The sequence below is a fragment of the Alternaria postmessia genome (assembly GCF_024291825.1).
Source record: "Alternaria postmessia strain BMP 2775 chromosome Unknown scaffold_34, whole genome shotgun sequence".
NCBI lineage: Eukaryota > Fungi > Ascomycota > Dothideomycetes > Pleosporales > Pleosporaceae > Alternaria > Alternaria postmessia.
The window spans coordinates 216,230-240,922 of NW_026260107.1; the positions used below are offsets into that span (position 1 = coordinate 216,230).

The window sequence follows — 24,693 nt, forward strand, 5'->3', positions numbered from 1 at the left end:
TATCAGAAGCAAAGCCTATTATACCACAAGGCTTGAATCTCTGTCGAACAAGATCGCTTTTCCAGAGGCGTACACTAACCAATGTCTATCGTTTTTGCTCTATTGCCAGAAATCGTAGGTTTATTTACGCACTCGCCCCCAGAAAGCCCCAGCCTTCAAGTCATGAGCCTACGTTAAGTGCATCAAAATTTCCACTATCAGCAGGAAAGTGCTCCAAGCGACTAGAATCAACCTTGATTCTCAATATTCGCAAGCTCTGTTCTGATACTCATCACAAGAGCAGTCAGTCAGTCAAGAGAAACGGGAAATGACATAATCACTCTACTCCGTGGTCCAGTAGTTGAATCAAAAAAGACATGTCCCTCTGCATTTGTATTACAGGTCCAAAATATATATCTATGCGTGCCACAACCTCGCGACGGCCTCGGTGATACCAACATCGTTTGTCTCGAAAGAGTAGAGGGCAAGACCCAGAGCGACAGTTCCAGCGCGGAGAGCCCACATGGCGGCTGTTCGAGTCTTGGGAACACGCTTGGAGGGGAAGTAGTCGATGATGCAGGACCTGCATGACGTTAGCCACGGTAACCACTACAAACGCTTCCAATCAACATACTCGAAGCCAATGTGCGAGTGGACGACCAGAAGGGCGCAGAGAATAGAGTCGGTGAGCGGGTTCAGCGATCCAGCCGCGAAGGGGGCAATGGTCAAGGGAATCAGACCAGCGGAGACGATCCTCTCGAAGCTCCAGTGGTAGCTGCCGTGGGCGTAGTCGGGGTCTGGCACTGGGACTGGGTCGTTGGTGGTTCCGATGATCTTCTGGGGCAGCGGCGGCAGGATCTGGTTGCGCTGGGTAGCGTGGAAGGCGGCAATGCGCGTGGACTTTTGGATGGCGGAGCGCTGGAATGCCGGGCGAAGTTGCTGGACGAGCGGGCGGTTCATGGTCGATGTCGCAGTGGACAGCATGCGCTGCGACTGCTGGACTGGCGGGCACGCTTGCCTGAGGAGACCGGGACGCATGACGGAGGCCATTGTGTGCTGGAGGTTGGAGGTCGAGGTCGAGGAGGTCGCTGCGATGCAATATCGGAACGACTTGGATGTTGACGACAATGCCTCGGATGTCGATTGCTGACGTCCCTGCTGCGCTCATTGGCTGGCGGTGCAGGCCGGGAAATCCCGTGATCGCAGATTTGACGAAACTCATCCACCTCACCTAGGCCAAGCTGCAGCTGGACGTCGATACATCCACCCCAACCCCATCTAACCAACTCCCATCCCCCCGCCACAGCGAGCAGACGCAATGGCTTCCCGCCGGCTCGCCCTCAACCTGCAGCAGAGCATGCGCTCTCGCTCCGCCATCAACGCCGTCAAGTCCTCGCGAGCCTCGCCTCTGACCCGCGGCCTGGCCACGCCCGTTGCCTACGGCGCGAAGACTGAATCCACTACCCTCGGAAATGGCTTCACGGTAGGCCCGACGCTGTAGCACTCTTCACGACTGCAATTGACCCATGCACCCAGATCGCTACCGAGCACTCCCCATGGGCCCAGACGTCGACCGTCGGTGTTTGGATCGACGCAGGAAGCCGCGCAGAGACGGACAAGACCAACGGCACTGCCCACTTCCTCGAGCACCTTGCTTTCAAGGTACGACATCAATGGCAATGGCCGGGACAAATGGCAATGAAGCAGGACTGATGCTTGGCACAGGGAACCCAGAAGCGCACCCAGCAGCAGTTGGAACTCGAGATAGAAAACATGGGCGGACACTTGAACGCCTACACCTCGGTACGTCATAGCCACAAATCTCAAGTGAACGCACAATTAATCCAACCAGCGCGAGAACACCGTCTACTACGCCAAGGCCTTCAACAACGACGTCCCCGCTGCCGTCGACATCCTCTCCGATATCCTCCAAAACTCCAAGCTCGAGGCCCAGGCCATCGAGCGCGAGCGTGATGTCATCCTCCGCGAGCAGGAGGAGGTCGACAAGCAGCTCGAGGAGGTCGTCTTTGACCACCTGCACGCCACTGCCTTCCAGGGCCAGCCCCTCGGCCGCACCATCCTCGGACCCAAGGAGAACATCCAGAGCATCCAGCGCGCCGATCTCGAGAACTACATCAAGACCAACTACACTGCCGACCGCATGGTCCTCGTTGGCGCTGGTGGTATTCCCCACGAGCAACTCGTCGACCTCGCCGAGAAGTACTTCGCCAACCTCCCCTCGGAGCCCCAGGACTACTCTTCCAAGTCTGCCGCTGCCGAGCAGAAGGCGAAGCCCGACTTCATCGGTTCCGAGGTCCGCCTCCGTGACGACACCATGGGCACTGCCAACATCGCCATTGCCGTTGAGGGTGTTAGCTGGAGCGACCCCGACTACTTCACTGCGCTCGTCACACAGGCTATCGTCGGTAACTGGGACCGCGCCATGGGTACCTCCGACTACCTTGGCAGCAAGCTCAGCAACTTCGTCTCGCAAAACGCTCTGGCCAACAGCTTCATGAGCTTCTCCACCAGCTACTCTGACACTGGGTACGTCACTCCAAAAAGTACATGAAGATATCTGCTAACACCTTCCAGTCTCTGGGGTATCTACCTCACCAGCTCCAACCTCACCCAGCTCGATGACCTCGTCCACTTCACTCTCCGCGAGTGGTCCCGCCTCTCCATGAACGTCACCTCCGCCGAAGTCGAGCGTGCCAAGGCCCAACTCAAGGCCTCTATCCTCCTCGCCCTTGACGGCACCACCGCCGTCGCCGAGGACATTGGTCGCCAAATCGTCACCACTGGTCGCCGGTTAAGCCCCGAGGAGGTTGAGCGCGTTGTCGGCCGCATCACAGAGAAGGACGTTATGCAATTCGCCCGTAACAGGCTGTGGGACAAGGACGTTGCTGTCAGTGCCGTCGGACAGATTGAGGGTCTGTTGGATTACAACAGGATCAGGAACGATATGAGCAGGATGCTGTCATAGACAACTACTTCTTCTTTGAGACAAGCAAGAGGGGTTGAGGAAGGAAAGTGTTTATAGTGCCATGCTGTGAGCGTTTTTAGACGGCAGAAACATTGTAGTTTTGTGTACACTTAGTCGATGAGTATTTTGACAAGGAAGATTTCAAACTAGCTGTGCCTCTTGAGTTGATGGTGCCTTCATCCCTCACACCCAGGAATACTGTCGTGCTCGGCCCTAAAGACATGAACCTGGCCCACGTCGCATCGAATGTACGTCTTCTGACCCATAATACTCTTCCACACGACCACATGATTGACGAAAAGCAATTGGGCAAAAGGTTCCCTCCTTGTGAACTGATCTGGTAGGTAGCACGAATAGATTCTACCCCAAGATAGACTTCCTCAGCCTCGTCATGAACTCGCCTGCTAACCCGCAAGCAGAGAGCCAGTGATGGAGCTCGGTATAGTCTGCAGTCCATGAAACGCTTCTTCGTTCTTTGGCAGAGTAGTCGTCTGTTGTATAGAAGACTTTGCCAACAACGACGACGACCAGTGCTTCGTATACCATGACTCGTATTTCAGCAGGGCAAATCCCATGAACCGGAAGGGAGTGAAGGCGGTCGTAACCCGGCTGATCCGTGGTTGATATGAGTGAAGACGATCGTGTGCCCTGCTCATTGATGGTGGTGGTGGTGGTGGTCGTCTCTACCATCGGAGACAATGGTGGTTGTCGACAGTCTAGGCAGGTGGGCGACAAGGTGACGGAGTCCATGGTTGCTGCTTGGCCATGCGAAATGTGGGTTGTCAGATCTGTTAGTCACGCGTGTAGAGCCAGTCCAAATTTTACTATCTTTCAAGAGAATAAGTCGAGTTGTCGAGATTGTGATCCGTGCCGAAATTTTGTAGAGCTGATGTACGTGTGTATATATAAATGAGAGAGGGAGAGAGAGTCCGACTTCATCGGCACTGCGAAGAACGGCAGCCTAATGCCGCCAAACGCAAAGAGTGACAGCAACAATAAGTCGCGGTCACGACTTCTCGCGAGCAGGTGCGTGACGTAAGGATCGCAATGTGAGAGGAGCATTCAGTTCGTAGCAATCATGGAACATCAATACTGAGCATTCGCCAAGCCATACCTCGACTAGAAAGTAAAACAAACTTAACAAGCGGATATCTTTGATTATAATCCTTGAAAAGATTGTAGGAATAGCAAAGCTATGATAAGTAGCCACCAGCCGCACTCTAGTCGCAAAGGAAGCATGTTGACATGTAAGTCGAGACTTGTATGGATAGAGAAGGGATAATAATGGGTGCCACAGGGGCAGGTGCGCATGTGTGACAAGACACATGGTAAGAGGATGTAGACAGGATTGAAAATTTGTAGTCTAAACAAAGCGCATACCCGGCCCTGAAGTCACACCTAGGATATACCCTTCATGCCACACTGAGAAAACGATGAATCTAGCCATCATTGACCGTTTGCTTACCAAGATGCACCATATCACCACTAAACCTCTGCCGTTTTTGCGTCTGTGTTATTGGTTTTTCGAATTTATGCCTTGGCGTCGGCGGGAGCCTCGCTGCTCTCAGCCTTGGGCGCGTCGGTGGCGGGCTCACCGGCGGGTGCGTCACCGGATGGCTCGGCCTCGGACGATGTCCAGAGAGTCTGAGTGGAGTTAGTACGCTGGATGTAGATGTAGAAAGGCGTGTATAAAGACTTACCAGGTTGTCACGGAGGAGCTGCATAATGAGGGTAGAGTCCTTGTAGCTCTCCTCGGACAGGGTGTCGAGCTCTGCGTTTTGTTAGTCTTGTTCAGACATGGTTCTCTTGCCCTTTACGTACCAGCGATGGCGTCATCGAAAGCCTGCTTGGCGAGTTGGCAAGCCTGATCGGGCGAGTTGAGGATCTCGTAGTAGAAAACGGAGAAGTTCAATGCGAGACCGAGACGGATGGGGTGGGTAGGGGCAAGGTTGGAGGCGGCAACATCGGTAGCGGCCTTGTAGGCCTCGAGCGACTTGTCGGCGGAAGTCTTGCGCTTGTCACCAACGGCGAACTCGGCAAGGTAACGGTGGTAGTCGCCCTTCCTGGAAAAGAGAGAATGGTTAGCAAAGCTAGCTAGGTATTGTAGTGTGTGTGTGGTGTCTTACATCTTGTGGTAGAAGACCTTGGATTCTCCGCTCTCAGCAGAGGGGATCAGGTGGCCGTCAAGGCACTCAAGAATGTCCTCGCAGATCTTGGCCAACTCGGCCTCGATCTTTTGGCGGTACTCCTTGATAAGAGTAACCTGGGTCTCGTTGCCCTTGGACTCCTCCTTCTGCTCGATCGAGGTGACAATTCTCCAGGAGGCGCGGCGAGCACCGATGACGTTCTTATAGGCAACGGAAAGGAGATTTCGCTCCTCGACGGAGAGCTCCTGGTCTGCAGAGGCAACAGCCTTCATGTTCTCGACCATCTCTGTCATACGATGTTAGAATACAATGCTGTGCCTCATTGCAGATGCGCTTACCCTCATAACGCTCGGCCTGCTCGGCCAGCTTGGCCAGGTACACGGAGTCTTCGTAACCCATTGTGATGTGTAGTCTGTGGAAATCGCTGTTAGCTGATGTGAACCGAGTTGGAGCGCGCAACAAGTGCGACCAGTGGTTATCGCAGTTGCTAAGCAGCAAGCCCGCCCCTCAATGTGCGCTACTGCCGTAATCGGAGAAAATGCCGTTTCGCTGTCTCTGCCGCTGTCGATTGTTTTGCTGCGTGTGTTGAGAAGTCGGAGAATGCGGCAAGTGGAGCCCAGCAATTGCTTGCGTAGCCTTTACACCTGGCAACAGGGCAGATGCGCGAAGAGGGGCGGCTCGAGCTATCACGGGTCTCCGAAAAGAGCGCCGATCCACGACACCCTCAACAACAGCGGCCAGGGGGGGTTGAGCGAGGGGCGGTCTCGATAGCCGGCTATGCTGATGGGAACGACGGGCGTTGTTTACCGCAGTCCAAGGCGCAAATTGCAGCTGTCCGCGAGTTCTTGGGCAGTGACGGAATGCGGTGGAGCACTTACGAAGAGAAAAGTTGGTACAGGGGAGGGAGTGTGCAGAAGCGTAGGTTGTTAGAGGCGGGGTGTGTGTTGTTGACGAGAAACGGAGTGCAAGTGTTTTGGTCGAAGGCGGCTTGTGGTTGAGTTATCAGAGGAGGGGACTTGAGAGGGAGAGAACCCGACTCGTCTTGGCGGCGATCACGCCTGCCTATCCTTGGTTTCACACGGCCCAGCCCAGAACAGGCGCGACCTTATGTTCTGACAGGCGAGCAGCGCCCGTCACCGCCTCAGCGGCCAAATCCTCACTTGCATAGTGCCTGCCATTATTTCCAGGCTTGTAGAGCCGCCTTGGGGGTGTTGCCTCCATGAGTCCCTGAACGGCATGCCCCGCAGTACACCCCTTCCATGACAGCTACAAGGACCAGCCTTCACCACGAGGATTGGGCATCACGTTTGCTTTTGTAGAGCCGGCATTGGCTCTGATCAGGCAGTGGGTACCATGACTCTTCTGTTCTGAACGTCCCGGGCGTTTTCTGGGCGGGCAGACACAGTGTAGCTTTCCAATCGCGTTAAGATCAAGACCGTGATGTTGCATAACATGTACTAATGTTAGCCCCTAAGTCTCTCATGGCACTTGCTGTTGTGCTTTGAGCAATGAAATATCATGTGCATCCAAACCCCCATGGGCCGCATTGAAGCATACCGTCTGTCAATCAACCCCCTTGCCTGATCTGAACAGACGTGGAACAAGAACAAGTTCGACTTTCGTACGTCTGTCTCGTGTGTACCAAACTATCGAGTGGACCAGGCAACGGTGTTGAGACCCTTCGACGTCACGTGAGAACCGGGCGATGACGCACATGCACGTCCAAGCTCCATGTTCTTCAAGCCATCACTCCACCTCAGCATACCAATTGCATATAACCACACAACACCCTCTCAGTACTCAACCCAAATCTCTCTACCAAACGCAACAATGCTTCGCACATCCATCATCAAGAGCGCGCGCTCAATTGCCGCTCCCCGTTACTTCTCCGCATCTGCCCTCCGAATGGCAGAGGGAGCTACCGGCTCAGGATCCTCAAGGCCTACCGGATCCGCTGGCGGGTAAGTCGAGGCTAAGATTCAGATCGTCAGTTCCAAGCAGCTCAACTGACTCAACTATTAGTGACGCCTTCACCAAGCGCGAGTCTGCTAGCGAGGAGCTCTTCATTCGCCAAGAAGAGAAGGCCAAGTACGTACATCTTTCAGACGGAGTAAAGACCTAGTACATTTTTCTGACAACAAACAGGCTCATGGCAATCAAGGAGAAGCTCAAGGCGCAAAGGCAGCACATGGAGGACTTGGACAAGCACATGTCAGTATACCTAGGACTTGGCCAGATGGAGAATGTCAACACTAACAACAATGCAGCGACGATGTCATTGCTGAGTCTGAGCGCTCAGGCCAGGGCGAGCAAAAGTGAGCGCTTCGCCATGCTCCGGACGAATAACGCGGGCCGACCCATCCGTCGATAACTTGCTATGATAGACAATAAACATGTCAAACACACATGAACTTCGCAATTGACGTACCTGATTCTTCGTCAGACGCCTGCGTTCTTTCGTACTCGCTTCTTCATATCGTCCTTGTTCGTGTCAAATAGAGCATGGGTCTGCACAGTCGTAGGGCTCCCCAGCAAACGACGTGGATGACCCACCTCAACACTTACAGCTGTTACTCACCGTGAGAAGGACATCACAAAGTAATCATCTCTGTGGCACTGCATCTGTACATCGTCGCATTCCACTCCACAGCGAGCGAGGTAGTACGGAATGGCCACGGGAGAATTCGGTATCTCGCGGAAGCGCGTCATTGTGTGAATAGGTTCTTTCTCGGCCTCTTACAACGTCAGCTCATCGAAGATCCGGAGATCCACTACATGGATACAACCCAGATCAATACAGCCACCGCCCCGCACGAGGCTGGATCACAACTCGATATTTCCCGTTTTGCTTTTCTGCCGCGAAGGATCTGACGACAACACACAGCTTCGTATTCCGACTAGCCCCTCCAGCCTCCAGTATCTAGAATATACGGCGTAGTGCTTACGCAGCCTCACACAAAGACAGCCATCGCGCGGACGGAGAAAAGAATACGTACCTCCGTTGCACCGACATGCAGGATACTTTGCTACCCTGCGAAACCGAGACGACGGTATTGTCGATCGTGAAATTAGTCATTTCGAACGACGCTCGCGGTGTCGAATAGAACTTCACTCCCTTTGCTCAACAACTATCGCGACTCTATGAATGCCTTATTGCCCAGGCTTCCAGGTTTTCGTCATTATTAGCCCATTTCAAACGCCTCTCGTGTCCACGCAGCTAGGCGTTTTACTTTTGCTGGCGAAACAGGTACTGGGGTTGTGATTCTGCATTGCGGCAGGGATCCCGCTAGCACCCATACAAGATAACCGATAGCCTACCACGAACATCCCGGTTGCGATCACAACTACAAGCGACTACCTTGTGAACTCTCGAGTAACTTGCAAGAACTTTCAAGATCATGCAGCCTCTTCATTTGCCGGCCATCGCCATCCCTACGGACAACGGCTGGTTTCAACCTCCTGACAAACTCCTGTTTGCCCCCACTAGGCAATGCATGCTTCTTTTACAAGATACCCCATGCTACGACTAAGTGCATCCCGCCCATTTTTGTATCAAGGGACAACGAAGATACGTCATTGTAAGCGTCGTTCTGGCCTCGATGAGCGAAACCCTGGATATGGAACCCACCCGTTGCTCCCATCAACGAATGAAGCAAATGCACGGGCTGATATCACGCCGAGAAGACTACGGACAGACGACACTGGACCAAATTAGGCATGACGAGAGGCGGGTGATGGGTCTATTCAGGGTCTTCGCTATAGCCTTGGCCAGCGAGCATATATGGTCTCGTTGACCGCTCAGCACAACGACGCATAACTTTGAGCGTTGATCTACACTATACTAAACTGCTACCAAACACCATCACTATCCAGCTAGCCATACAAGCGTGGTCACTATTTCAAACGCTCTATTACAACTCTTTCACCTCTCCAACGCTCTCACCTTCTTGTCAAACCTTCATCGATCAGTCTAGCAGTTACCATCACTCAATTCGCCTACATGGCGCAACAAAACAACCAGCAGCCTCAGTACTATGGCCAGACACTGCAAGATGGTACGATAATGGAATCCCCTGTTATGCCACCAACGCGAGCATCCAGTGACTCAAGGCAAGAGTTGTTACGACTACCAGCACAACCCCACCCAGCACATATCGACTACCATATGGAGTCTGATCAGAGTCTGCCCCAGCAACAGCAGCAGCAACAGAGTGACCTTCCCCTGAGGTCAATGCCGTCCAATGCTCGGAGAATAGGAGGTCAAAGTGACCCCAATGACCAGTGGGCACCTAATCGTCCTCGACGACCATCTCAGAATGTTCCCTACACCCCTACCACTCATCGTGGTCCATACATAGAAGACGACTATGAAGAGGAAGATTACAACCCTCAAATGTACCGTCGTCGGTCGAACCGTCGCACTCAAGGCCCTCCTATGGCCTACCGCAACTACGTCGAGCAAAACTCCAGATATGGACCGATACCAAGGAATAGTGTCGACGCAAACATGCAGCCCCAATACTCGGATACACCGGGTAAGCCAAACTATGAAATGTACTACCCCGAGCAGACGGATTACTCTCCACGCCGCCCTCCTATGCCGGGTACCGGAAGTGGAGGAAACAAGGGACCGCCAGAGTACCCATCAGCGAAGGCTGTGATGAGGCTGCCCTGGGCCGTCTGGATGGGAAGTAATGCAAAGAACCGTAAGTAATCTCCACCTTACTCGTTCCTCTACGTCGCTAACACATTCCGTCGAAGACTTTGTCGCTTTCGTAGGAGAATTTGTAGGAACAACCATGTTCCTCTTCTTCGCCTTCTCCGGCACCCAAGTCGCCAACATCGACTCCTCAGCAAACCCAGATCAGAACACGACAACCAACGAAGCCGCCGGTTTCTCCCCCATCGTCCTCCTCTATATTGCCCTCGTCTTCGCCTTCTCCCTCATGGTAAATGTCTGGGTGTTCTTCCGTATCAGTGGTGGTTTATTCAACCCGGCCGTTACATTCGCCATGCTACTCTGTCGCGCTCTGTCACCCGTCCGCGCCTTCTTGCTACTTGCAGCGCAGATCACGGGAAGTATATTTTCCAGTTACATCGTCAGTGTCTTGTTCCCTACGGATTTTAATGTTCGGACTACACTTGGTGAGGGGACCAGTCTGGCGCAGGGCGTATTGATTGAGGCACTGCTTACAGCAGAGCTGGTCTTTACCATCTTCATGTTGGCAAAGGAGAAACACAAAGGTATGTCTTTCCTTCATACCTTCTGCTCGTCCAACCCAAATAACTAACTCCCCCACCAGCCACCTTTATAGCCCCTGTCGGCATCGGCCTCGCCCTCTTCATCGCAGAGCTAGTCGGCGTCTACTACACCGGCGGCTCTCTCAATCCTGCCCGCTCCTTCGGCCCCTGCGTCGTAACTGGCGTCTTCGACACGGAACACTGGATCTACTGGGTGGGCCCCGCAGTCGGCGCTATCATTGCCGTTGTCTTCTACCAATTCATCAAGATCCTCGAATACGAGGTCGCGAACCCCGGTCAGGATGACGACGACAAGGACCAGGAGGTCAAAGAGGAGATTGAAAAGGTTAGGGAGGGATCTCAAGAACCAGACCTGGAAGCACAGAGGGGGCCTGTTGGTGGGTTGGTTAGCAATGATGGGACTAGGACGATCCCGACGGTAGCCAGTATTCATCAGATTAGGAAGAAGAAGGCACTTGAGGGTCAGGGGTTTGGGGGGAGGGGTGAGAATACTTACTAGACGGCCGGGTAAGTATTCAAACTGGCTTCACAGGCTGTCGACCGTGAGTGAGGGGAGTTGAGGGACGAGCTTGGTGTGCTGAGGAATTTGATGGAGTATAATGGGGCATGATGGATTGGACGATGGGCTATGCATTACGGGTCACGGGTTATGGGTTATGGCTCATATTAATGAGTTGGTATGGTTGATGGTTGAACGACTCTCCTTGGGTTATAAGGGTCACGAAGTATTGGTCCTGGTCACGAATAGAATGTATACATAGATTGCTCAAAGTACCGTAGATAGATTACGTCGGTATTCCGACGGTGCTCACAGGCTAGGAGGGAGCAATGAATGAAACTTGACACTCACTTTCAGCCTGCTCACAAAAAGACTACTCCTCACCGCATCCTAATGTGTTCTCAAAGCGGAACCGAAAGGGGGTTCTCGGAATACATGCCTTTGTACCAAATACTCGGTTCGGAGCAAGGGTGACCGAGGTTCGTGGTTTCGACCGGCATGAGTCCATCACATCACGTGTGCGATCGACAATGCAGGTGCAAGTTCTAGAGAGCATGTGACATGTACTGAAACTAGACCCAGACGTTCTCCACATCAGACACGTAGTGTACCTGACGAGACAGGGTGGGATGTCCGGGGGAAGGATATTCTCCGCTACGGCCGAACCTGTGACATTAGCGAGTTCCTGTCTCTTGCTATCCACATGTTGAATACGAAGGCCAATCACCATCCACCTCAAGTAGGAAACCATCTGCACTGAATACTCTAATTCCTCTCGTGCTATTATACCCCTCGGCCGATTTTTTTTATATTACTTGGACCTATCCGCATTCAACGTCAAAGTGCGATGTCAGTGTAAATCCACAAGGCCATCAGAGAAGGAACATGATAATCCTCACTCACATAGATTCATACCAAGAATCATATTGATTTCACACATCATTCCATCACTCGATACAAGCATGCGTGTGAGACTAAGATATCTCAAAAAGAAAAAAAAAAGAGAAAGAAAAGAACTTATATCTGGCATTAAGTCATCTCGAATGATATATATAAAAGCTGACCACTGATTCTCGCCTCGCTCTCCCTCTCTCCCACACATCTTCGTCTCCCTCTCCCTCCCTCCAATCGCCATCGAAACAAGATAAAAGAAAAATTTAATGGTATAGCAACGGGTTTTTCTAAACGAACCCTCTCACCCCCTTCTCCTCCACTCGTCCCTTCCCCTAGCACACTTTCCACGGCTACATCAGTCTTCCTTCCTTCCTCTTCTCGTTCTCTTTCCAACTTTCCACGTCCAAAACGTCCATGATCATGAACATGAACATGAACATCGAGAAACAACAACAACGACAAACTATAAGCAAAACACACCCACACCCACGAAAGAAAAAAAAGGTAAAGGACGTCTACCACTACACATAGTGTAGACAGCCGTAGATAGCGAATGGATGCAAGAGAAGAAGAAGAAGAGAAAGAGAAAAAAAAAAGATGCGTTGTTGTAGTGCAAACATAACAAAGGCAGCAGCAGCAGCAAGAAAGCAAATTCGAACAAGACAAGGAAATAGAGTATTGTGGTAGTAGGTAGCGATATGTGAGGAGAAAAGCTAAATGGCCAGAAGAGGCCAAACAAACATAGATAGCATAAGCAAGGTAAGTTCCGTACGTAAGCGGCAGAACATAGCAAGCAAGACGCCAACAGATAATAACGCCCATATGACGAACAGAGAAAGGGTTTAGAACGAACCGCCCGAAGACTAAATCCCCTTAAGCCCTTAAGCCCTAAGCCCCGTATGCTCCAATAAGAGAGAAGAGATGAGAAAGCGATCGATGTAGGGTGGTGGTCTTTGGTAAGAGACAACACGGGTATATGAAAACAGGATTTTGTTTTTGTTCCACCACAACAAAAGGCCAACCACCAACAGGGCGCCGACCGATCGACTAAGCGAAAGGGCAATCGAACACTTGGATTTTCTAAGTGCGCTATGCATCGACCGCGTTCGGGAAATCAAAGTCGCTGACCAGATTGCCAAAAGCGTCATTGTCATTTCCCGTATGCAAAAATGAGTCAAAGTCAAAGTTTTCGAGCGCACCAGCGTCATCGCCAAAGTTAAAGGCGAGATCGATACCGTTGGGCTATATGTTTCATTAGCAAAAAGCATCCCTTTACTCATTGCGGACCTGTCACTTACGTCACCGTCAATGTTGCCAAATGGGGGACCACCGTTATCCATGGGTTGGTCGGAGGGAGGCTGAGGTTGCACGGGTTGCTGGGGCCCGCCGTTTTGTCCTTGGTTGAAGGATTGCTTGTGTACGGGCGTGATGGGCGCGACGGGAGTCGATGAGGTCGGTGTCGGTGGTTCTTCGCCGTTCGATGTAGCCGGAGTAGCACCTGCGTTACCCTTTTTATTTGCGGGCTTCTAAAATCAATATCAACGTTGCTCGAGGGGGTAGAGTGCGCGGGGGGAAGCGCGAGACTTTACCTTATTGTCTTTGGTTACCTTCTTCTTGGGATTGGCCTTGTTTCCTTGGTTCGGCGTCGGTGGTGCCTGATTAGACACTGATGGAGATGGTTCGGGTCGTGGCTGTTCGTTCGTGGGCGCTGGAGGAGGCGGCATTTGTTGCCGCTGCTGAGGGTTTTGGCCCATGGGTCCGCCCATCTGCTGGCCGCCAGGGCCCATCATGCCTGGTTGGGGCCCGCCACGCCAACCACCATTCTGGGCCATCTGGCCATTGCGCATGGCTTGCATTTGCTCCTGCGTCATGGGTTGTCCGTTGAACTGGGGACCGCCATTCGGGTGTGAGCTTGGAGGCCGCATCATGGGGTTGCCGTTGGGGCCCGGGCCCATGTTCTGGGGGTAGAATTGCGGAGGCATTCCTGGGGGTGCTAGAGTGGGGTCGAAGTTCATGTTGGGTGCGGGTGATCCACGTTGCTGACCCATAATTCCCTCTGGCATAGGTGAGCCGGGTAAATTCTGCTGGCCGAGCTTTGGTGTACCTCGCTTCATTTGGTCGGCAGGGTTAGGCGATGGGCCACCAGCTCTGCTACCTTGCGGCGACATGGCAGCGCCAAAGCCTGGAGCGCCAATGACGCCTTGCTGAGGATGTCCAGATTGGTTGTCTTGCTCTTGCCGAGCCATGAGTAACCGCTTCTTGTTCTGCTGCTCAAGCAACATGAGTTGCATCTGGTAGTCCTGCAGCGCATGGTTGCCCTGCTGGGGTGCGCCTGGAGGATTGGTGGGCATGCTGCCGGGCCGCGGGCCGTTGCCAGCGAAGGTGAGGTCTTGACCGTCGAGGCCGGACTGGGCCATTGGAGAGCCTTGGACGCCAGAGTTGATACCCTGGGGGGAGGAAGTGTTACTCATTGCCACTCTGTGTTGATGGGCCAGACTTTGGGCATATACCTCGATGTTCTTCTGCTGCGCACCTGGGCCTTGCGGCATGAATTCATTGAACTGGTTGTTGGGCATGTTACCAGCATTCATACCACCTGTGGGCCGGTCTTGATTAGCTTGTGCCCTCGTCGTGGGTGTGACAGATGACGTACCTTCGACGCGGGGGCGCTTGTTTGGAGAAGGGGCATTTTCGTTGGACCCGGGCGAGTTGGGGCGGTTGCCGTTCATGTCCATGTTGGAGCCGTCTCGTTGCATCTGAATCATGTTGGGGTTCTTCATGGACTGCATGCCCGCCATGGGGTTGCCGGTTCTGCTGCGGTTAGCTAAGGGGGTATAGACGGCGCGATGCTTCAGATACTACGTACGGGCGGTTGTTCATGTGTGCTGTCCGCTGGAGTTCAGTGGGCTTGCCGTTGGTCATGCCACCGTTCCGGGCCATCATGTACTGCGCGTTGGCCATGGGGTTGTTGGCCATCATCAAGCGCTGGTTTCGCTGCTCGTTCTGCATTTGGCCAAGATTCTGTCTAGTCGTCAGTCTTGTTCGATTGACGGGGAACTGTTTGTACGTACCCGGTTGTGGCCGAGATATTGGACGGCATTCTTGGGGCCGCCGTTGGGACCTCTGGCGGCGGCGAAAATGTCCCAGAACTGGACCCACCAGTCGAGCAGGAAGGAGTTGTCGGCGACCTGGCCTGCAGGCAGTGCGGGCAGGGGCATGTCGTCGGGCATGTCGATGTCGCTGGCTACATTGGACTTGTTGGGGCTCGGCTTCTCGGTGGACATCTTCAGGTCGCCATCGAGCATGGCGCGCGCGAGGGCGTGGTGCCTGTTCCGCAGGAAGTAGTCGTAGATGTACGTGTTGAGCTTTTCAACCGGGTCGTTGTTGCCCATGCGTTTGGGTTGCGCCATGTTGCCCATGACGGGGGTGCCGTTGACGGAGCCATTCGCATTCATCTGCGCCTGCATCTGGGCCATTTGCTGGTTCTGCATCGCGGCGTCGTGTGCTGCTGGGTTGGGCAGGCGCGATGGGTGGGTGGGGAGTTAGCGATAGGTGCGCGGTGGTAGCAATAGACGCGCTGTGTCGTGCACCTCAGTGCTGGATGGGCCGACTACAACAGCATGGGACGTCGTCGCCACGGGCTGGGAGTCGGAGCGGAGCGTCGTGCCAAGGACGCGATGTGCTGGACGACGAGGGCCGGTGATGTCGCGCGAGATGGGCAGCCGGGTGGGATGAAGGTTGCCGAGAAAGGGTAGCGACGCTGGTGTCGCGATGAAAAGGCGGCGGCTGATGCACGGTATGGGTCGGGGGTTAGCGTGAAGGAAGGACTTCACAAGAGGGACCTCAGCGGCGCGCTGCACGGAGGCTGCCAAGAGATCTCGTCACGACAACGACAACAACAACAACGATGGAGATGTGCCGGCGCAAGAGGGCGCGTCTGGATCAGCCGCACAGATGGATTGTCGCAAGGTTGTGCGAAGTTGAAAGTGATTCAGATCGAGGGGAAGCGTGCGGCCGCTCGTGAGCTGCGCCAAGTCGCCCACGTGATTTCGGTATTATTAGACTCGTATGCTCCAGCCTCCTATCGCGCTCCATCACGCCCTCATCGCAACTGTGGTTGGATTTTGTTTTTCATTCCGCATCAAGCAAGTCAAGACGTCAGACATGGTAGATGGGTTGTATCGTGATCGCATGACAGCACTCCAGCACCTGTGCCTGCGTATTTAGGAGGTAGGTGGGGCACATGTAACGCGAACTCGACACACATGTCCACGACGCAGAGCCGTAGCAATCCTATACCTGTACCCGTAGACGTACTCACATGAATTGGTTGTTGGGTGTGATTTTCCGTCGACATTACGTTAAAATTAAGGGGCGAGGAAAGACTAATGCACCTTGTAGCTTCAGACTCCGTCTACAATCATCAGTGGTAGTGCAATTGCGCCATTGTGCAATTGCCTTCTCATTGGCTTCAATGGCCATCTCAATAGTGCACTCTACCTAGTCTTGTGCAGTGAGTTCGCCGGGCGTCTGTCCCGATTCTACCAACACAATCACAGAGTGCAATTCCAGGCAGATGATGCATTCCGCGCACCCCTACATGTTCAGCACGAAACAACGGATTTGCATTCTCGTTGCGCAACCTTGTTCTACTCATCGTCCGGTGGCATCTCGTCGTCAATAAAGCGGATCAACGTTATCCGCATCTCAGTTGTGTCATTGCCTCGGAGAACGTCACTGACAAAGTGCGCCTCGACCTGCATGTGTACCTGGCCGATATCAGCATACTATATGTATAAACCATCCAGACACGCTCTTTACATACCATCTCTAGTGCACCCCGCAGTACGCCGACCAGGATGTTGGAGAACCAGAGCTCATCTTGCGCGCGGCCATCGTCGGGCAGTTCCACAAAGTCGGCAAGTGGGTTCTCTTCAAAGATGAGGGAGAACTGCTTGTTGTCGCTCGACCAATTGGTGATTGTCGGTGTAATGTTGAGGAAGATCTTGAAGCCAACCTATAGCCGGTACGTCAGCTTGCGGTGAAAGTATATGCGGCTCGTCGGGCCTACCTTTGAGATCATCTCAGAGACCTCTCTGAAGTTGGTGCAGGCAGGTGCGCTTGACTTGGCCAGGAAGTCTTCAATCAGCCGTATGCCGATGTTGTAGCCCATGCGCTCGAGTTGCTTGTTGACGTCGGGGTAGTTGTATTCGTAGTCCTTGCATAGTTGGGCGACAATGGTGCCGTATGTGAGGGTGACGAGCTCGGCGCTGACCTTGTCTACTCGTGTCCTTGGGTTGTCAGATGCAGTCGCCCAGGCCAGTCGTATGCGAGACTTACTTCCACACTCTGACATCTATTAGCACATGTTGAAGCAACTACTAGACGCCTGGAGCTCACTCCTCGCCCATGCGGGCCGCTTTGGTCGATGAAGCCATGTGGATGTGCTAGAGAGTCACGGGTATTTTGTGTAGGAGTGTGATGTCACGGGTATTTGGTGTAGGAGTGTGATATCAAGTCGTGTTGTCGGCGTCGGGGAGCATGCGGACTGCGGAGGAGCGTTCCTGGTACGGGCGGGCGTTAGCGCGCATCTGCCTTGCCTGAAAGTTTACCAGCTGCAACTCGCCTGCAACCACAGCGCAACAATCCACACCGCCCGCCAAGATAGCGAACCAAGCACCCCTCCATCGCCATGTCGAGAGAAAAGCGACCCGCCAATGAAGCCTTTGGTACCAGCCAACTGGTCAAGCGCACAAAGTCGGACGCGAACCTTGCGAGCTCGGCGGTAGCCAAAGTGAATGGCTCTGGCGCAAATGGCGCGCTTATACAAGCGGTATGTGACAACCAAGGACTTATGATAGAGTACCAAGCTGAAGATGTCGACGTGCTGACAGGTGCTGTAGGGGTCGCGTACCAGCGCGCTGCAGTCGCCGGTTATGGAATTGACGGGCCATTCTGGCGAAGTCTTCGCAGCGCGATTCGATCCGACGGGACAGTACATAGCGTCCGGTTCCATGGACCGATCCATACTACTCTGGCGCAGCTCTGCATCATGCGAAAACTACGGTATTCTGACAGGACACAAGCAAGCGGTGCTTGATCTGCATTGGTCGCGCGACTCCAAGGTCCTCTTTTCCGCCTCGGCCGATATGCACCTAGCCAGTTGGGACGTCGAGACGGGAGAGAGGATACGAAGACACCCCGGGCACGAAGAGGTCATCAACTGCATGGACGTGAGCAAGCGTGGTGAGGAGATGCTCGTGAGCGGCTCAGACGACGGCTACATCGGCGTGAGTGCATCAACATATACTCGTCGAGCATTTCTGACTCTTCCAGATCTGGGACACGAGAACCAAAGACGCCGTGACATTCATCCCCACCGACTTCCCCATAACCGCCATATGCTTGGCAGAAGCTGGCAACGAGCTCTTCACCGGAGGCATCGACAACGACATCAAGGTCTGGGATCTACGGAAACAGGCCGTCACCTACACGCTGCTGGGTCACACGGATACCGTCACCTCGCTCCAATTGTCTCCTGACAATCAAACTCTCCTATCAAACGCACACGACTCGACTGTCAGGACATGGGATGTGAGACCATTTGCGCCTGCAGACAGGCGCATTCAGACATACGACGGAGCCCCAACCGGCCAAGAGCGCAACCTCCTGAAGGCGAGCTGGGACTCCAAGGGAGAGAAGATTGCTGCTGGGAGCGGGGACCAGAGCGTAGCCGTCTGGGAGACGCGGACAGGAAAGCTGTTGAACAAGCTTCCTGGCCATCGAGGTGCTGTCAACGATGTGCGGTTCCACCCGCTCGGTGAACCAATCTGTAAGTGCATCAGACTTTCTTTCGCATTCGCTTTCGCCCAAGTATCTGTTCTAGACCCCACGCTACGCTTCATCATCCCAGCCCTATGGCGATCAAAGCGGGAAGGCTCTGCGGAGAGGCTTTTCCAAGCTTTCTCACATCCTCTTCGCTCAGCGCTTGAGGCGGCGAGGAGGACATTTCACTGCATAAACTCCTCTTGAACAAGCGTTTCGACACCCTTCACCCCTCAATACGAAGCACGAAGCTGACTTGGCAATCCTAGTGCTCTCCGCATCCTCGGATCGCAAGCTCATGGTAGGTGAGCTAGGCAAGTGAATGTGGAGGTGAAGCAACTTGGCTACGCGAATTTGCTTCGAGATTAAAATCCCCGGGATGAAAGCTGTGGAGAAAGGCCCGAGTTGGACTTCCGGCCCCACGGTACGTCACAAGGGCGTTGTTTATGTATAGGACTGGATACGCCGGTGCGACGTTTGACAGGGTTGGGAGGTCGCATGTAACAACAGTCTTCAATAACCGCAAGGAAGCGAGAGGAACAACAGAAAGACGTGTCGACGAGACGGAATTTTTGAACAGTGTCATGGCATCACTGTCAATAGCAGAGTTAGACACAAATCAACAAAGATGGAGATTTGAATGTTATGCATCTTTATGCTGCTATATGATGTCGCGTTGCACATAAATAGTAACCGCTTAGTTGGTGAGCTATACGTTCCTGATTGGGGTAGACGTTTCAAGTTGTTTTTATCTCAGCCAACCAGCGCGCATCCGGCCTCGCCATTTTGCTACCCGCACCCTTCTTCCGGTCAACAACTACAGGCCACAATTAGCCAGACATCCAGATCTGATGCACGCGAACGCGGTCCGTGACACAGCCTAGGATCGCTGGACGTCGTGTTTCACCCTCACAGCGATCAAAGTCTGATACGCCACTCGTCGCGGAAACGCATGGCGTTCAATGCTTTCTCGCGTTATGATGACCAGCCTGGTTCTTGGATGCCGCGCCCCCCATGTCCACTCCCTGGTGCGACCTTGTGACGGTTCCCTTTTCCCTTTCAACCTCTTGTTGTTGTTTGTCGTTCACCTTCTTTCCTTTAAGTCATTGGTAATAGAGGTAGCGGTTGCTGTGCTCCGGCTTGTTTCGCTTCTTTTCGTTCTTTTGCGCTCGTTTGGCCTAGGTGCGCTCTGGATAGCCGTCCTGGTCCCTTTTTTATTCCAACCAAGTCTTTTTTTCCAATACTGTCGCTCTGAGTTTTGGGTTTCTGGTTTCGATTCTTTCTCGAAAACAAGAGGTATAGCCAACAGTTCTTCACTGGACATACTGCAAACACTAGAAGGGTCTTGGGCAAGGGCGAGGATCCATTCATTGTTCGATTACTCCACATTCTCTATCCTGTCACAGTCCCGCCACAAGGTGTTCCTGCATGAACAGGAGCATAGCCCTCTCATTCGCCATTGGGGTTGTCAAGGGACATCAACGCGAAAGGACGCATTTAGCACCGAGGACGCGCCCACTATAAGGAATACACATACGCCCAAGATAGCACCTGGGGGTCTTGTAAGTGTGTATTTCTGGACTTGACCAAGCAAATCGCGCTATATACGGATCTCACCATGTTTCGGTCACCACTTTTCGCTTGGTCACCACGACCAGATCAGGATCAGGACCTCGAGGCCTCTTTAAGGACGCCTGCAACACAGAATCCGTCGCGGTTCAGCGCATTCCGAAATAACGTGAGGGGAATTGTCAACGGATCGTCGATATACTCGCAGTCGCCGGCCCTCAACAACAATACCAACATCAACACACCTAAAACACCATTTCTAGGCTTCTGGAACCGCCAGCAACAGCCCAACCTCGATGCCGACACCACACATCGTGAATCTCACGATTCCAGATCTCCTCTCCATGCACATCATACCGCAGGGTCCTACATCGGCGCCATCGCACCACCGCAAGACCACCAGGAACCAACCACTGTCTACTCTGCCCGTCACCCAGCGGACGTCCCGTTGCCTGGAAGCAGTCATCAGCAAGATGGTTTTGCAGACCCCGAGATTCAGCAACTCGCCGATGAAATAAACGGCCGCCGACACAAACGCCGGAAGCACCACAAGCGGAGAAAGCACTACCACCACCATCGCCACCGCACTGAACGATCTGGATCAAATGGATCAAACGGATGGGTACGCAGAAGAGAAGAGCGAGGCACACACACCACCGCTGTGTATATCCGCGGATCAGCTGCACGAGGAAAGATGATAGCGTGTGTGATTTCGGGGACGGTTTTAATTACTATCCTCGCAATCTGTAAGTTTGATCCGTTCCTCTAATCCCTCACGTATTCATCACTAACAACGTGATTCAGACCTAGCAATCGCCCTTACAAACCGCTCCCTCGGCCAAGAAATTCACATCCTCTTCATCATGGTTCTGCTCACCATCACAATCTTCTTCTGCCACTCCCTCATCCGCCTCTGCATGCTCATGCTGAATCCACCTTCGCCTCACGACAGCCACCGCGGAGTCATGCCCGATATGATGGGAAGTGGGGGCGAGGGCTTCCAACCTATCGTTCCAATTCGCGTGCATCTCAGGCGGGATGAGGAGGCTGCTGACGGTGGTGTGGATAGCGAGGCAGCTCTGGCAAACGACGTAGTGATGGATGATGAGAAGGATATGCCGCCACCTCCGCCACCGGCGTACGGGCTCTGGCGCAGCAGCGTACGCGTCGACCCCAACTTGTTGCATTGGCAGCGTGCCGATGATGTTGCGCGCGGAAGCGCCATGTCTACTGCTATGCGCTCGCGCTCTGGATCCATGTCTGGTCCTGCCGTCCTTGCGGCTGCGTCTCTACGTGGAAGCGCTGCGTCCACCAATGCACCACCCACATCACAACAGCCAGAAGGTCCCCGCCCACCTTCCTACGTCTCGGAAGATGGCGTAAGCTACATTACTGAAGCGCAGCCGAGGAGTACGGTGAATATCGGTAGTGGGTTGAGTGAGATTCATCCTGCGTGGCGGCCTGGGTATGCCATGAGTGAGATCAGAGGGGGTGAGCTGCCCGCTTCTGCCATGAACGGAAGCCGTGTATAAGCAAAAGTATATTTTGGCTGTTGACTGTTTTGGTCATTTGGATATCTGTAGCGTTCTAGCATTGCGTGTCGCTTTCGTATACGAATTCATGGTATACAATCTCACATATTCGTTCGCTAGCCTGGGAACACCACGTCATGCTCTCCCTCTCTCTCTTCCTAGACTCCCAGGGTCTTTCATTCCATGCTTTTGCTATTGTCCTCGTCACTTGAAGCTAAAACGGAGTGATCATCCGGGGTCACTGAAACAACAACGATACCCGTGGCGTCGTTCCCCGTTCGAGATAAAGCAATCTGTTTCGGCACTTCTTACACGGCTTGTTTTCTTCTTTTCGTCATTGTTGGAAGAGACGATGTCATACGATGTCATACTTCGGCTGTTGAGATCCAGGTCTTCGCGGAGTGTGGCAGTGTTCGCTAAGAGTTTATCGTTATCCGTTTGTTTTCGTGGGAGGAGGACAACTGGAAAGTGGTGACGGTGCGGTTAAAAGATTGAAAGCATTATGATTCTGCAAGTTACTAAGCTTTTTTTGGCCGCGTTGTGTTGCCCTGCCTGATCATCGACGTTCCTCCATCGCAATGTATCAGAAGTGAAGTTGTTGCATGCACGTCTAGATACAAATGACGGCTCCCGTCTTATCCAATTTTTCCCTATCGTCATTCCTCCGCCCGCTATTCTTGGTACACAAAACGCAAGGGGGCGCCACTTCTGTGAGTAACTTCTCTCTTCTGTTCTATGGTAATCCTGCGGCTTTGTGAAAGCTGCATACCACTCCATTGTGCTCGGTTGGTTGGTTGACTCCGCTACCAAGTGCTCTGCGGTAGTGGCTGCTCTGGTCACTATTCTTTGCTCAGTATACATCCAGTCCTTGCACACTTGTGATTTTTACCGTTCTTCAAACTCTGTTTCTATCCCTATCCTGATAATGAAGGCCACGTATTTGTATCCAACATTTGTACAGCATTCCTACAGAGGTTCCGTGATTATAAGTCGTATAGGTCGCCATTGCCATCCTGTACCCTCGGTTGCGTATCTCGGTAGGTGTGAGTCGACCATGCGCATACTCTACACGGCGTTCCGAAGAGTGTGAGCTTGCCGGGTATGACGCAAAGATGAGGACGCCATTTCCATTAAGCCAGATATCGGGAAGCTGACTTCCGCCGGCCTTAGCCATCTCTGAGGGCCATTGCTGCCTGACATCGCTCAAGAGTAGGAACAGGCTTTGTATCAACTCTACCACCGAAATCGTGACTTCCTCGTGGTGTATAGAGTTTCCCCAAGGACATTTGAGGACGAAGTGAGCTTTTGCCTTGGAATAGGAGGAGATATGGCTCAGTATAGGTACAACTTCCTTGATGTTTATACGGATCTCCTTCAGGGAGGTGGCTGTTGCGATATCGAAGTCGAGGACGATGACTATAGATGGATGGCTGCTGAAAATTTCTTGGAAAGACCCCCAGAATATCGAGTATCCACTGTTCCTTCCGGTTGGACTAACCAGCTCCGAGGCGACAACGGCAAAGTTCTTGGAATCCGAGGTCGTAGTGCTGATACTCTTCCTGACAACAATGCTTGTATCATAGGGTATTGAATTGAATGTAACAGCATCCCTGAGCTTCCGACTCAGATGAAAACCTATCGGGTTGAGGCCTCGTATTGAGCGCGAGTCAAGATCGAGTACAATCTGGTCAGCTGAAAATGTGACCAGCCTGAGGATCTTGCTCTGCAAGAGCGTTGGCAACCTTCCGAGATAGTCGCGAGAACTTCCGAACTCTACCCATTTCACAGCTTCTTGTTCCAGAGCACTGAAATGTCGGATCAAATTTGGTCCAGTAACCCCGCCATACAGCAAAGACGAGTAGAGGACGATATTGTCGACAAGCAGTCCCTTGAAAGCGTAGCGCTTCAAGTCCAAGACGTCTTGAGTACTGATTGCGATCAAAATCCTTTGTAAATGTCCCGCGCGGTCCATGTCGTCCTCTTCTTCAAAATGATTGTACTCACTGCAATCATCCTTCTCGCGCTCTGTTGGTTCTCTCTGGGTGAATGCGACTACATCTGCAAGATAGGGATGCTCCCATAATAGCCTTACAAGCTTCAGAATAGAGACATCTCCTAGTGCTCTGTAGCACCGTTCGGGACATAAAGCACCGGCATCTATGCGGACCTCCTTCAGAAATTTGAGTTGAGAGCCCAGATTCTGCAGCCACTGGGCCACATAATTTGTTACGAAGTACGAGTCGTCGTCATATTCTGCATCTTCTTCATCGTAGCCGCGAGAATCGTGGCAATAAAGCGGGCGCGAGAACATAAAAGTATTGTTGCCGTATAGGTATCCGGCTGCTTCAGCGTATACCTGTCGACATAGGAGGAGAGCGGGAGTGACTGTCTGGAAATCATGGACGAAGATTTGACCCTGACAAATCTCGTTCTCGTACGCTTCATCAAAAGCCTCTACTGTAACGGGCCAGCTGGAATCAGGGATTCTCTGTGGTGGAATAGCGTGATATGCTTTGGCATTGTGGAGCAAGACAGGCTCTTCGCGCGTGAACAAGAGCTCATAAATCTGGTTGCGAATCTCGGCCGGAAGGTTAAGGAAGGAAGGCTCTTTTGGGTCTGCCGGACTGGAGATTTGCTTCGGGATCTGCATCGTGGTGGCAGGACTAGAATTGCTGTGGTCAGCGAGTGTCGATGAAGAGTGCGTGATCGCAGCGAGCGACAAGGACTCACTGGTTTGGCGATTACTCGAGCAGCCCACGACGCGATCAGAGTCTATTACGTAGATGAGCGTGAGGTGTTTGTTGATAGCGAAGGGTGAAAGTAGAGGAAAGAAAAGTGATTGTTGTTGGTGTGCGCGCCAAGGCTGGGATATCATTTGTAAGGAAGGTAAGAACGAGAAAGATGAGAGCGAGGAAGGTGAGAGCGAGGAAGGTGAGAGCGAGGAAGGTGAAATTTTCATCTCTGCCCGATGCGCATGACTTCAGTTAGGACAGCGCACTC

General features: G+C 52.9%; 10 protein-coding genes across 10 annotated transcripts; 5 read left to right on the top strand and 5 right to left on the bottom strand.

The window, feature by feature from the left end:
• Nucleotides 1–396: 396 nt before the first annotated feature.
• J4E82_006088 (uncharacterized protein) lies at nucleotides 397–1,029 on the bottom strand (the record flags this gene model as incomplete). Its single annotated transcript, XM_051732348.1, has 2 exons — nucleotides 397–562; nucleotides 614–1,029. 2 exons carry the CDS (start codon nucleotides 1,027–1,029, stop codon nucleotides 397–399), a joined length of 582 nt encoding a protein of 193 aa, XP_051587923.1.
• Nucleotides 1,030–1,297: 268 nt separating this feature from the next.
• Nucleotides 1,298–2,965, top strand: J4E82_006089 (uncharacterized protein; the record flags this gene model as incomplete). The annotated part of the gene is made up of 5 exons (XM_051732349.1): nucleotides 1,298–1,462; nucleotides 1,516–1,641; nucleotides 1,705–1,782; nucleotides 1,832–2,526; nucleotides 2,575–2,965. 5 exons carry the CDS (start codon nucleotides 1,298–1,300, stop codon nucleotides 2,963–2,965), a joined length of 1,455 nt encoding a protein of 484 aa, XP_051587924.1.
• Nucleotides 2,966–4,495: 1,530 nt separating this feature from the next.
• On the bottom strand, nucleotides 4,496–5,511 carry J4E82_006090 (uncharacterized protein; the record flags this gene model as incomplete). Its single annotated transcript, XM_051732350.1, has 5 exons — nucleotides 4,496–4,609; nucleotides 4,666–4,736; nucleotides 4,787–5,028; nucleotides 5,092–5,398; nucleotides 5,451–5,511. The coding sequence occupies 5 exons, from the start codon at nucleotides 5,509–5,511 to the stop codon at nucleotides 4,496–4,498; spliced, it is 795 nt and encodes a 264-aa protein (XP_051587925.1).
• A 1,431-nt stretch (nucleotides 5,512–6,942) lies between these two features.
• J4E82_006091 (uncharacterized protein) lies at nucleotides 6,943–7,431 on the top strand (the record flags this gene model as incomplete). The annotated part of the gene is made up of 4 exons (XM_051732351.1): nucleotides 6,943–7,073; nucleotides 7,135–7,200; nucleotides 7,258–7,323; nucleotides 7,380–7,431. 4 exons carry the CDS (start codon nucleotides 6,943–6,945, stop codon nucleotides 7,429–7,431), a joined length of 315 nt encoding a protein of 104 aa, XP_051587926.1.
• A 1,681-nt stretch (nucleotides 7,432–9,112) lies between these two features.
• On the top strand, nucleotides 9,113–10,873 carry J4E82_006092 (uncharacterized protein; the record flags this gene model as incomplete). Its single annotated transcript, XM_051732352.1, has 3 exons — nucleotides 9,113–9,818; nucleotides 9,874–10,356; nucleotides 10,416–10,873. The coding sequence occupies 3 exons, from the start codon at nucleotides 9,113–9,115 to the stop codon at nucleotides 10,871–10,873; spliced, it is 1,647 nt and encodes a 548-aa protein (XP_051587927.1).
• Nucleotides 10,874–12,856: 1,983 nt separating this feature from the next.
• Nucleotides 12,857–15,258, bottom strand: J4E82_006093 (uncharacterized protein; the record flags this gene model as incomplete). Its single annotated transcript, XM_051732353.1, has 6 exons — nucleotides 12,857–13,009; nucleotides 13,066–13,293; nucleotides 13,357–14,363; nucleotides 14,421–14,578; nucleotides 14,634–14,788; nucleotides 14,839–15,258. The coding sequence occupies 6 exons, from the start codon at nucleotides 15,256–15,258 to the stop codon at nucleotides 12,857–12,859; spliced, it is 2,121 nt and encodes a 706-aa protein (XP_051587928.1).
• Nucleotides 15,259–16,416: 1,158 nt separating this feature from the next.
• On the bottom strand, nucleotides 16,417–17,205 carry J4E82_006094 (uncharacterized protein; the record flags this gene model as incomplete). The annotated part of the gene is made up of 4 exons (XM_051732354.1): nucleotides 16,417–16,536; nucleotides 16,593–16,784; nucleotides 16,839–17,058; nucleotides 17,168–17,205. 4 exons carry the CDS (start codon nucleotides 17,203–17,205, stop codon nucleotides 16,417–16,419), a joined length of 570 nt encoding a protein of 189 aa, XP_051587929.1.
• A 254-nt stretch (nucleotides 17,206–17,459) lies between these two features.
• J4E82_006095 (uncharacterized protein) lies at nucleotides 17,460–18,914 on the top strand (the record flags this gene model as incomplete). The annotated part of the gene is made up of 4 exons (XM_051732355.1): nucleotides 17,460–17,600; nucleotides 17,671–18,057; nucleotides 18,104–18,599; nucleotides 18,862–18,914. The coding sequence occupies 4 exons, from the start codon at nucleotides 17,460–17,462 to the stop codon at nucleotides 18,912–18,914; spliced, it is 1,077 nt and encodes a 358-aa protein (XP_051587930.1).
• Nucleotides 18,915–20,210: 1,296 nt separating this feature from the next.
• On the top strand, nucleotides 20,211–21,693 carry J4E82_006096 (uncharacterized protein; the record flags this gene model as incomplete). The annotated part of the gene is made up of 2 exons (XM_051732356.1): nucleotides 20,211–20,907; nucleotides 20,966–21,693. The coding sequence occupies 2 exons, from the start codon at nucleotides 20,211–20,213 to the stop codon at nucleotides 21,691–21,693; spliced, it is 1,425 nt and encodes a 474-aa protein (XP_051587931.1).
• An 895-nt stretch (nucleotides 21,694–22,588) lies between these two features.
• On the bottom strand, nucleotides 22,589–24,343 carry J4E82_006097 (uncharacterized protein; the record flags this gene model as incomplete). Its single annotated transcript, XM_051732357.1, has 1 exon — nucleotides 22,589–24,343. One exon carries the CDS (start codon nucleotides 24,341–24,343, stop codon nucleotides 22,589–22,591), a length of 1,755 nt encoding a protein of 584 aa, XP_051587932.1.
• Nucleotides 24,344–24,693: the final 350 nt, after the last annotated feature.